The sequence below is a fragment of the Hoplias malabaricus genome, chromosome 11, assembly GCF_029633855.1.
Source record: "Hoplias malabaricus isolate fHopMal1 chromosome 11, fHopMal1.hap1, whole genome shotgun sequence".
Taxonomy (NCBI): Eukaryota; Metazoa; Chordata; class Actinopteri; order Characiformes; family Erythrinidae; genus Hoplias; species Hoplias malabaricus.
The window spans coordinates 30,202,296-30,215,200 of NC_089810.1; the positions used below are offsets into that span (position 1 = coordinate 30,202,296).

The 12,905-nt window shown below is 39.5% G+C and overlaps 1 protein-coding gene across 2 annotated transcripts in view; it reads left to right on the forward strand.

Moving 5' to 3' along the window:
• Window positions 1-12,905, forward strand: part of LOC136709923 (leucine-rich repeat-containing protein 49) — a 58,132-nt gene that overhangs the window by 6,919 nt on the left and 38,308 nt on the right. For both annotated transcript variants that reach the window (XM_066685510.1, XM_066685511.1), the window contains exon 8: window positions 6,298-6,441. In XM_066685510.1, the coding sequence (XP_066541607.1) occupies window positions 6,298-6,441 (144 nt within the window). The remainder of the gene's footprint in view (window positions 1-6,297; window positions 6,442-12,905) is intronic.

The following is a 12,905-nucleotide window of genomic DNA, read 5'->3' on the forward strand; positions in this document are numbered from 1 at the left end:
AGCCTGTAACCCACCTGCTGCCGGACTGAATATGTGACATTTAGAGGCTTTGACCCCGCATAACAGTGGCAGCTGAGGGGGACGGTGCTGATTGGCCATAGGGCGATGATGTCACGCTGTGAGGAAGTGGCACCTCCTCCGTTCTTTGACTGTTTCTACGTCACACACTGCGAGCTCCAGCAGAGACACCACACACCAGAGCTGATCTCAAAACAGCTACTGAAAATGACTCAGATTAGACCACAGCTCAGAGCAGCAGTAGGCCTCAGCCTTGTCATTAATGCTTAGAGGCTTTGTATTCCACAGCTTTGTACTGGTCTTATGCCGGGATGTAGATGGGCTCAGTGTTGACAAGCTCTGCTCAGGGGGCCATGTCTAAATCAGTTACTAACTCCTGGGGTCCAATCAGTCACAATGTTATGAGTAATTCCTAGACAATAACTGTATTTACCATTGCCTTTCAGGAAACAATCTTTTCTATGCTGATTAAAATGTTCAAGAGAAGAATATAAATAAGTGTTCCTAGTGATGTGGTCATCAGGAAAAACAAAACACTAAGCAGTGCTCAACATAATACTTTTTCAAGTGGTATATTCCTATTTTAATCTGAAAGAATGAGGGCTTGAGTAAAATTACAGTTTTTTAATCTGATATTGCAGTTTGATGTAGTGGGCTGCGATGAATATTTCTCACTTGTTTTCAGGCCCAGTCACTGTTGAATATAGCTTAGCTACCACTTTGTAGCTAATACTGGTTTAGATTAATATTAATAGAATTAATTGAATTGAATACACTTTATTTGTCTCCACGGAGGCAATTCATGCTGGGCCCACAGACATTATAAAACAGCAGACAACAGACAATAACAAATATTTAAATCACTAGAAATAAAACCAATCCGAACAAATAATGAAGATTGTCATTCACTAGTCTAATGGCTTCGGTACAAAGGTTGCTCTCTGTCGCACAGTCCGACATCTAGGACAATGGTACTGACAACCACGAGGCAACAATTAAAAAACAAAATATAAGGTGTGTGATGGATCATTAATGATAAAACATCCTTTTCAAAGTTGTTTGTCTGTGCAAAGAAGCCAGTGATCTCAGTGGAAGGCCAGTGATTTTGGATATTAAATGCTGGAAACAATATTTGTTTTTTTTTTAGATTCAAGGACTGGAGCCAACAAATTAAAGAGAATGAAACAACACTCTCAATAAAAGAGCAATAAAAAGTGAATTAAACAGACAGTTTGACAGAGAACGACTTAAGTTTCCTGAGAGAAAATATACGTTGCTGGCTTTTTTTTAATCCTCTGTATTATCCTTACATTTTAATCCAAAGGTTGTCCCCAGGTACTTATAGGAACTAACTCTCTCTACAGCCTGTCCATATATGTAAGTATCTACAGGGTGGGCCATTTATATGGATACACCTTAATAAAATGGGAATGGTTGGTGATATTAATTTCCGGTTTGTGGCACGTTAGTATATGGGAGGGGGGAACTTTTCAAGATGGGTGGTGACCATGGTGGCCATTTTGAAGTTGGCCATTTTGAAGTCGGCCATTTTGGATCCAACTTTTGTTTTTTCAATGGGAAGAGGGTCACGTGACACATCAAACTTATTGGGAATTTCACAAGAAAAACAATGGTGTGCTTGGTTTTAACTTTATCCTTTCATGAGTTATTTACAAGTTTCTGTCCACTTATAAAATTTGTTCAAAGTGCTGCACATTGTGTTGGATTGTCAGTGCAACCCTCTTCTCCCACTCTTCACACACTGATAGCAACACCGCAGGAGAAATGCTAGCACAGGCTTCCAGTATCTGTAGTTTCAGGTGCTGCACATCTTGATGGTATGGTGTGGTATATGGGGTACAAAGATAGTGGGGCCATTCTTCATCAATGGAAACCTCAAGGCCACTGGATATGCGAAATTGCTACATGATGATGTGTTTTCCTCTTTATGCACTGAAGCTGGCACGTTCCCTGAGTTTTTCAAGCAAGATGGTGCACCACCACATTATGGGTGTCAGGTCTGAGCATTCCTAGATGAACAGTTTTCTGGAAAGTGGATTGGACATTGTGGGTCAGTTGAATGGCCCCCAAGGTCTCCCAATCTGACCCCCTTAGACTTTTATCTTTGGGGTTACCTGAAGGCAATTGTCTATGCTGTGAAGATATGAGATATGCAACACCTGAAACTACGGATACTGGAAGCCTGTGCTAGCATTTCTCCTGCGGTATTGCTATCAGTGTGTGAAGAGTGGGAGAAAAGGGTTGCATTGACAATCCAACACAATGGGCAACACTTTGAACACACTTTATAAGTGGTCAGAAATTTGTAAATAACTCATGAAAGAATAAAGTTATGTTAAAACCAAGTACATCATTGTTTTTATTGTGAAATTCCCAATCAGTTTGATGTGTCACATGACCCTCTTTGCATTGAAAACACAAAAGTTGGATCCAAAATGGCCAACTTCTAAATGGCCGCCATGGTCACCGCCCATTTTGAAAAGTTTCCCCCCTCCCATATACTAACGTGCCATAAACAGGAAATTAATATCACCAACCATTCCCATTTTATTAAGGTGTATCCATATAAATGGCCCACCCTGTATATTCAAGGGTGGCAGCTTGGAAAAGTCAGTAATCATCTCCTTTGTTTTAGAGATATCAATTTCACAAGTATGAAGTGTCACACCATTCCACAAACTCTTGCAAAGCTGGACCATGATCTTGATCTGAATCAGAGGGCCAAGACAGCAGAGCAGTGTCATCAGTAAATTATTTATAATAGGATGATTATTGTGAATACTCCTACAAGATAAATGGTAACTGAGACAACACACACCCTTGAGGTGAACCAGTGGATATGAATAAAATATTAGAAAGTGATCCATTCACAAGTACTCTCTGTGATCTTTGAGTTAAAAAGTCCATGATCCAACATGTCAGCCTATACTCCAGTTTAAAATAATTTTGTTTCCAAATTAGTAAACACGGCTTTAATGTGTTAAATGCAGAAGACAAATAAATACAATTCTTGCTCTTGTTTTAGGTTCTTCAAGATGTATATAAAGTAAATCCAACAAAAACAATTTAGAATCATTCACCCCTCCCAGGGCGATAAGCAAACTGTAATGGATGTAACTGATACTGAGTAGCTTTAAGAATGTGAGAATTAACAATCTTTTCAAATGATTGCTACTGAGGTAAGAGCTATTGGACAAAATCATTCAAAACTTTATAATGATATACAGTGCTGTGCAATAGACACAGACCATTCTTCCTATATTTAAAGGAACACTAGGGTATATTTTTACTTTAAAAGTACATCTTCAAAATTAAAGTGATGCAGCACTGATTTGTAATAAGAAGAACAGAGCCGCAGTCTTTGACACTCCATGTTTAGCACTGCAGAATTTGCACTTTGCAACTTTGGGAGGAGGGTTGGTAACTCCCTTCCTTGATTTCAGAACAGTGCTGTGAAATTGAATTACACTCTGCAACTGTACGGGGAGCTCAGGAGCAACAATAACATATCTTACCTAGTTTTGCTTTAATCTGAAGAAACTTTCAAACGACCTCATCGTGACTGAATGTGTGATATCAAACTGGATGAAGCAGTTACATTAAGTGAATGAATTAATATTTCATGAGAAACAGAAAATGCAACCAACATGTACGACTAAACTTTTAAGTCATTCAGACTACACCTTAACTCAACTTAACTGCTGTTCTCTCTGGTGTGTTTACGTTCAGAAGCTCAGCGTATTTTAAAGTAGAATGATATTTTTGAGGAAAAATGACTGCTGTTTTGTATGTGGCTGAAATTGAACTTACCTGTAAGTTTTTATTCACCGTTTGAGTTACCAGGGAAGCTCATTTGTAACTTTACTTGTTTAGTTTTGTAGCACATTTGGTCAGTGTTTTTTTCCATGCAGTTAGTGATCTCCGTTAAGTAATCTGGAAAAGCAAACATAAGTCAATATTACCCATCTATGCAGTAGAAATAAAGCAATATCCTCATCCCTTTTCCTGATTCTCAATTTTTGGAGGTCTCAACATTGTCCAAATGCTGTGAGAGCGTTCAGTGAGAGAAAGCCTATCGCACCGGGCCAAGTCTCTTTGTATTTTTTTTTACCCATTTACTGACACTCTCAGACTTGCAAATGGTAAGGAAACATCCTGTGAAATTTATAAATGGTGCATGTGAATAGTTATTGGAATTGTGAATAAGAGAATAACCAGCCTGCATTTAAGATGTTAACAGAGATATTGTAATAAGTGAAAATGCTTTCTACGCCTTCCATTCCCTCTCCGTTTACTCTTGATAAACCTCTCTCTACCATTGAATCTTACCTATATTAGCATGCTTTTCCTCACTTCTTTTCCTCTATTCTTATCTCTGTTCCCTCCCTCTCAGTGAGTGCTGCTGCTTTGGTCAATTACATTGCTGTGTGACTGTAATGACTGCTCATTTCTCTGTCTCCTGCTCTCGCTCTTTTTCCCCTTCTCTCTCTCTCTCTCTCGCTCTCTCTCTCTCTCTCTCTCTCTCTCTCTCGCGCTTTCTCTCTACACCACTCTTCTCTTTTCTCTTTTCCTATGACTGACTCCTGAAAGCTGATTGACGACTAAAATCACATCTCTCTACTCGCTATACTGAGCACACTTGGCACTTTTGACTGAAGTGCACTCTGACTAAACACTATAGCCTTGATTAAAAAGGAGCCTTTTAATGCTGTTTTTGCTTTTTCTTCTTCTTCTTCTTTTTTTCTTCTAATTCTCTATTCCTTTGAGTTTGCCCCCTCAGCCCACACCTCGAGGTTCAAACAAGGCCCCTTGCTGCTAAATACTCAGTTCTTTCCACAAATCCCTACAACTCTGTAAAGGTGTGCTACACACTGTGGGCGTGAATCACATGTTGAGGCATTCAGAAAGTCTGCCCGGAGCCACTTTCCTTTGATACACAAATCTTTTGTGGTTGTACGGCAAGCACTCACACAGAAAGAACCCCTACATCTTCCCGAAATGGATGAAAACTGCTTTCAGTGTCGCTACATTTGATATTAGTCAGCAGAAAGAAAAACATAAAATGTTCCAAAAAAGCTTTTGGTGTTTATTTACATTGGTGACCACAGAAACACATGCAAATTCTTTTGTACTGCCAAGACAAACACCTCCTTGTTGACCTGTAACTCTAGCTCATCTGATGTTTATGAATAAGCTAGATTTTAAATAATATTTTGATGTGTTGCAACTTTAAAGAGATGGTTCTTCAAATTGTAATTGATACAGTTTTCCCACTTGTGACAGAAAGTGCTCAAACCACATAAGCATCACTGTATAAGACTAATTAAACAACATTAATCCTATGACACATATAATGAAAATCTCAGAAATAAGTGTACTGAGTAAAATGGTGAAAATGAGAACAGAGAAGAAAATTAACCAGGCAAAAATGATTGAAATCCAAGTCAGTAAATAAGCGATAAAAGTATTACTGCCATATACAAAGAGTCCTGAGTAAAACTGTGAAAATGAGAACAGATAAGAAAGGGAATCAAGCAAAAATAACCAAACTCCAGAGCTTCTGCTCTTTACTCATGGGCTCTCACACTGAACTGAGCTGTGGCTCATTCTCATTTAAAGTGGTAAATGTGTATAGCAGAGGTCTTCAAATCTGAATCTTGGATCTAGGTTCCAGACCGGGTTTTTAAAAGGCTGACTGGTATGTCAATATAGCTGCACACTACTAATGCACCTGACTGTCCACATTTAGTGTCACATCAAAGGTCCAGATTTGAACTCTGGTGTATAGTATGCCCCTTTTAACAATTTGACAGTTTGTGGTAAGTTTGCGATGATTTAAACACAATGCTAATTATTAGTGAGGTATACTAAATACTAAACATATTTTATGGTTTGGCTGATCAGCTATGTTTGGGGTGTAAGGGCTAAATGTAAATATTTATATTGCATTGTTTATCCACTATCATTTGAATTTTGTGGTCAGTAAAAACATCACTGTAATTTAGATGTTTAAGAATCCCCCAAGTGACTTTTTTGAGTTTTAATCTGACATCATCTTCATCCTGTGTGAAGAGGTTTGATGTCTAGTCTAGTGTACAATATGTTAATCTACACTTTTTAAGGTATTATTGTGTTAAATAAAAGCAGTTATTCATTATAATGAATAAAAGCAATAACAAACTGTTGAGCAGTGAACTTCCTGAGTGATTTGCTGTGCCTTTATTCAGTGGTTTTGTTGTGTTATTACTCGTCTTGTAGATCAGTAAGATAGAGAACGTGTCACACCTGTTAGAGCTACGTGTGCTGAACCTGGCAGGCAACTGCATCTCCAGAGTAGAGAACCTCCAGGGCCTGGACTCATTGACCGATCTCAACCTCAGACGTAACCGGATCTCCACTGTGGTAAGCACCTATACAGTACCATACACACAGTGAATTAACAACCATATACTTTATGACAAAGTGTGGCACATAGATAATATTTGCACTGCAGATGTAATACTTTTTATGGTATAAATATTCAAGAAATAAAAGCTAGGTGACATACCACCATGTGCCCACTTTTCCTTGAAAAGCGTACTCTAAATACAGACTAAATATAGAATTTTGCTGAAGGCAACAAGTAAATTTTCTAAACATTATGGCAATTCATTCATTGTCTGTAACCGTATATCCAGTTCCGGCGGGTCCAGAGCTTACACAGAATCACTGGGCGCAAGGCAGGAACACACCCTGGCAGGGGCACCAGCCCTTCACAGTGTGACACACACACATTCGCTCATACACTCACACTTATGGACACTTCTGAGTTGCCAATCCACTTACTACTGTGTGTTTTTGGACCGTGGGAGGAACCCACGTGGACACAGAGAGAACACACCCAACTCCTCACAGATGGTCATCCGGAGCGGGACTTGAGTCCACAACCTCCAGGTCCCTGGAGCTGTGTGACTGCCACACTACCTGCTGCGCCACCATGCCACCCATTTAGCTATTTCCTATTTATACAGCTATCCATATCTTTAAGATAGAATAAATAGTCTCTTTTTCTCTCTTGCTGGGGATTGTTCTTCTGTTAGATTTTGCCTCCAAATAAATTCAGCTATCAATTAGTATAAGTAAATTCTGTGAAAAATATTCGCCCTCTCCCTTCCTGGTGGATATCTTGCTAGAAAGTTATATATGTAACAACTAAATTGGCCAAGAAAGTACTGAAACCCAAAGGCTGTGTAATTGCTCCACCTGTACAGAGGAGGGTGATAGAGCATTACAGGAGAGCAAATACATTTCTCTCAGCACCAGCTCATGTTCACTGTAGAGGTAAAAGCAGTCCTGCTGCTTGTCTGTGTGATTCAAACTAGTCTATTCCAGTCAGAGCTATATTATTCTGACTAAGACTATCAGACTCGCACTGCTCTTAGATTAAATTCTGCCCTTTTCATGCATTTGTGTCTACTTTTGTTTTATTGTAACTTCAGTAAAAGTGGAATAGCAATATGACAAAATTATAATATTTTAATAAACTATCAGAAAAAAAGGTCTTTAACAGGTACAGTGTTGTTCACTAAGGGTACAGACAGCATTAATGTTCCTTCAAAGGTACAGCAGCGGTCTTAGACTCTTAGACTTGTGTTTCCTAAAGTTACATCACAGGGACCATTCTAGCTTTGTTTAAATTCAGTAAAAAAAGAAACAACTATTATAAGTACTTCTAAGGTAATCCTCATGAAAAATGAAGAGCAAAATAAAAAAAGCGAAAAATAGTTCTAAACAACAAAGAGATTAGTAAAATAACTATTTTTGTTTAATTGCTGAACAATGCAGTTTCATAAAACCTACTCAAACAAAAATAAATGACATCATTTTAAGTCATGGCCTATATATTCCAGATTCAAATACAGTTAGCGAATTACTGAATGTTGAGGTTAACTATCATGGAATCATCTTGTAATTTCCATTTCTTAAACAAATACTTGCAGAAGCCTAAAAATGCAAATTAGCCTGCAGTTAAAATAGAATGCTTACAGAAAACCTGGCTCCAACAAGGGAGTAGTAATTTGAAACAAGGGAATGTATTATAAAACACCTTCAAGTGGGACATCCAAACCAGAATTTCACAGCAGACATTGAGTTCCCACTCAGCTGTATCTGAAATTAGATGCAAGTAAAAAAAATGGGAAGGTTATAAAAGGAAATCAGACAGATAGAACAAGGAAGATGTCATTATAGAAAACTATATGTTCTGAAATTAGAAAAAGCATAACACAATATAAAAAAGACAGAACTGTAGTATATGAGCAGAATGAAATGAGATTTACATGTAGAAAAGGAGATGATGCTGGAAATTTTGTCTGGTGCAATTTCAGTGAAACACACTTTAAATAAGGTGCTGCAAACCTTTCTTTTAGCAATGCCATAGAAGAACCACATTTGGTTCCATAAAGAACCATTCATGCAAATACGCTTAAATGATTAAAGACAACTGAGACTGAGTGATGGATATTTAATCCTTCAGAAGGTTCTTCACAGTCACACATTCCATAAACAAACATGGTTTTTTAACATGGCTCAAAAAGTGTATAAATAAAAGTATAAAGATGACTGCCTAAAGGAGACTCATATCTCCCAACTCAGTTATAATACAGAGTTGCAGGTCAGGAACATGACCAGGGGAGTCGGCAGTGTTTACATCCACAGTCACAATGTTGATGTACACTGAAATATACGCTGATGTACAGTGTACACTGAAATTTTTGACATTCTTCATTCCATAGGATTGTTGAAAATAGGGTTGTTGATGGAGAGTTTTTTTTAGGATGATAACGCATCTGGCCACATAGCAAAGGGTGTTAAAGCCCCTGGGAACTCATTTTGGACTTTTGGGTTTTTTGTATAATGCTAAACTTGGGTGTTATGTAAAATATTCAGCAAAGTTTAAATAAAAAACACAAAACAGAAATATGATGAATCTCTCCTATAAAACCAGTACTGCTCTTCTCTTGATGTAGAATGGGCAGTCCTAAAAATGGGTAATGCTTACGTCAGTATTACCCTGACCAATCATAAGGCTACCATAGCCACACCTCCTCTCTGAGATGACGAGACTGGTGAGTTAAAGCTTAGCAGCCATCCTAGTGAGCGAACTAGCAGTCGAGCTATTCAGCAAGCTGTGGGGAGGAAGTGAAAGACATAAACAGAGCAAGCACAGAGCACAAAACGATACAGAATGAGCATTAAATGATTAAGTCTGGGTTGGCCAGAGATAGCAGCCACACTGGATCAGCGTGTAGAGCACAGTAGCAGCAGGGGAAAGCCCCAATTCGAAGATACCTAGAAGGTATCCCATTCGTTTTATTATATTAATAAAATAATCACACAAAACCACACCAAAGACACATAAAAGACAAAATACGTCCGTAGATTCGTACATGTATAATGCAAAGTCTACCCGCCTGTGCCTGAGAGTGTCTGAGAGCATAACTTATGTTGGACTAACAGAAAGAAAGAAATGTGAAAGGTCCTGCTGTGTTTGGAACTGTTGCTGGTCAGCTAGGCTTAAAGAAGTGACTTAACAAGCTAACCACCACAACACAGACAGTGTTCCAGTGAACTGAGGCTCAAATATCTGCCAGCACGAATTCCAGTGAACAGTGTTTGAAGTGTTTTGTCTGTATTCAGCAGGCTTGGTCTATCTTTTACCTGAATTCAGTGCTAAAGTCGCAGTTACGGTGGGCTAACTGAGCTTGTGGTTTTTTCCTCACCTGTTTTCAGCACATGACATCACCAGTTGCTGTGCTCTAACCGTACACCCACGTTGAGGCTCTCTTAACTGTACATTAATGAGCTCATTTGGTAATGTACTGACTAGACAGACACTGAACAGAACAGAAACTGGACATACCAGACACATCATAATTATTTTGAGATACCGTCCACATTTTTAAATACAGTGATATACAGTATTATCATTATGCCCAACACTAGTATTCACTGTGATTATTTGTTGTTGAGGTGTTGATCATGTTTTTCCTCAACTTTGAGTGATTCCATAAGGTTTTCCTTTACTTCCTCTAGAAGAATAAATGCCATTAATTCAAATGATTTACTCTTTAAAGTATGCTTCGTACCTGTGAGTCGTACCTGTGATTTCGAGTGTGGTGATTCCATCATCTTAGCCAAGGGTAGTAAACAATGCTTGAAAATGTTCATCTTGGGCAGGAGAAAAGAAAGCTCTTCTCTTGGTTCACGTCTGGGAAAAATGTTAAAGATTAGACATGTTTATTTTGGACATGGATTTGTTATTTGTTCCTGAAATCTCCATGATTCATGGGAGAGAGGGAGAGCAGTAAATAAAGTTGTAACTGAGTTGTTTTTCTTTGCTCTTCTAAAGTCATTATAAGACTCGTGTGGGCACACATCCTTAGATGCTCAGACATGCCTTTCCCTTACACTCCAAGCTTAGGGCATGTAATAAAAGTCAGACTGGAATCCCAGCAGTGGCCAATATCTGAATTTCCTCCTGGACCCTTAGAGCTGCAGGGAACTTCCAGTGTTAATGGAGATTTCCAGGAGTTCTATTAAAGGAAGGAAGAGTTACAAATACTACTTAGATGACAGCTTCATCTTCTTTGCCTGAATGCTGAAAACAGTGATTATATCAAAACTGAATTAAGGCCTTTACACACGTGAACCCAGATAAAAAAAAAAACAGTCTGAACACATTTGGTTTAACAGGCTTCACACACAGCTTTAGTTATTTTTATAACAAATTACGGTGGCGCAGCAGGTAGTGCCGCAGTCACACATCTCCAGGGACCTGGAGGTTGTGGGTTCGATTCCCGCTCCGGTGACTGTCTGTGAGGAGTTGGTGTGTTCTCCCCGTGTCCGCGTGGGTTTCCTCCGGGTGCTCCGGTTTCCTCCCACAGTCCAAAAACACACGTTAGTAGGTGGATTGGCGACTCAAAAGTGTCCGTAGGTGTGAGTGAATGTGTGTATTTGTGTTGCCCTGTGAAGGACTGGCGCCCCCTCCAGGGTGTATTCCCGCCTTGCGCCCAATGATTCCAGGTAGGCTCTGGACACACCGCGACCCTGAATTGGATAAGCAGTTACAGATAATGAATGAATGAATTAAAATACAAATAGAACTTTCATATTGTATTGACCTTGTTTAGAGTTTTCCCTCCTGTGTCAGTCCTTTCCAGATGGAGGAGCAGAGTTTAATCAAATATTCAACTAATTACACAATATTAGAGCTGGGAAGGTAGGGAGCTCATGGATTTTGATGTAAAGGCACAAATCTCTGAGCTGCCGGCTTTTGATTGATAAACAAAAAGCTTTTAAGGTGAATTTAAAGACTAGGATGATTATGCAGTGCATCGTCTGCATCTGTGTGTCTCCCTGCCCCTCTCTGAATGGTCAGTTTTTGGCAGGAAGCACATCGGCTGAGTGATGAGGTTATATTTTGTCTGGGACACTGTTGCTAAATATAGACCAGGCCATTCAGAGAATTGGGGAGACACAGAGACAGAATGAGAGAGAGATGGATGAAGGGAATTTCTAGCTTTGTTCTCCACCTCTGATCTTCCATCATAAGCAACCTCTGTTCTGATGTTTTGAGTCCGGACTCTGATCTGGAACCTAATGACACCAGACGTGATACACAAGGCTGTGTCTATTTTAGTTTGAGCCTCTAAGCCTGAATGACCTTGATGCTGTCATTGCCATCTGCAGGACTGGAATGGAAAAGATTAGAGTCCAGTGCACACACAGGGGAGTCGTCCGTTTGTCTGAAGTGAAAGTGGGAATGTAAAGCTCAGGAGATGAGCAGCTTTTTTACATTTAAATGCATACTCTCTCTCTCTCTCTCTCTCTCTCTCTCTCTCTCTCTCTCCCTCTCTCTCTCTCTCTCTCTCTCTCTCTATCTCTCTCTCTGTCTCTCAAAATGTAGTTGCTCAGGGGGTTTATTTTTTGGACAGATGAAATCTAGCCCTTCTAACAGACACACTCCCTTTAAATTTGGTCATTAAAGGAACATCATGTAAGGTTTGCTACTGAGATTTCCCTACATTTGCATTATTTTTACTGCACGTGCCTTAAATCAAAATTTCATAGTGCAAGTTCTTCAGTGCTGAGTGCAGTTTCTTCAGTGCTGAGTGCAGAGTTCTCTCTATCAAATTTTGAAGCTGATGATCTGATGAAAGGATGGTTGTATGTCTATTGGTTTATGGCTGTGAGATAACAACCATGTGCAAGTCAAATAGTGGACACCAGAAAAACAGTTGTTAAATTAACATTATGTAATATTTCTACCTTAAAATTACAGTGACGTATAGTTTAATGTCCATATATGCATATGTTATTAAATGTGCACAGTACATAGGAATGTCTTATTGTTCTGAATAGATATATATGCATATATAGTTTTTTTTTGTCTCCGTGAGTATGGGGTGTTAGGTTAAGCTTCTTTCCTGGAGGCGGCAGGACAGGATGTCCTTACAATTTACCTTTCTTTTCCAGAACAGGAAGTGATGTAAACAAAAGCTATATCATTTACCTTGTGGACACATTCATTCATTCTCTGTAAGCGCTTATCCAATTCAGGGTCACGGTGGGTTCAGAGCCTACCTGGAATCATTGGGCGCAAGGCAGGAATACACCCTGGAGGGGGCGCCAATCCTTCAGAGGGCAACACACAGACACACACACTTTTGAGTCACCAACTCACCTGGAGGAAACCCACGCGGACACGGGGAGAACACGCCAACTCCTCACAGACAGTCACCCGGAGCGGGAATCGAACCCACAACCTCCAAGCCCCTGGAGCTGTGTGACTGCGACACTACCTGCTGCGCCACTGTGCCGCCCCT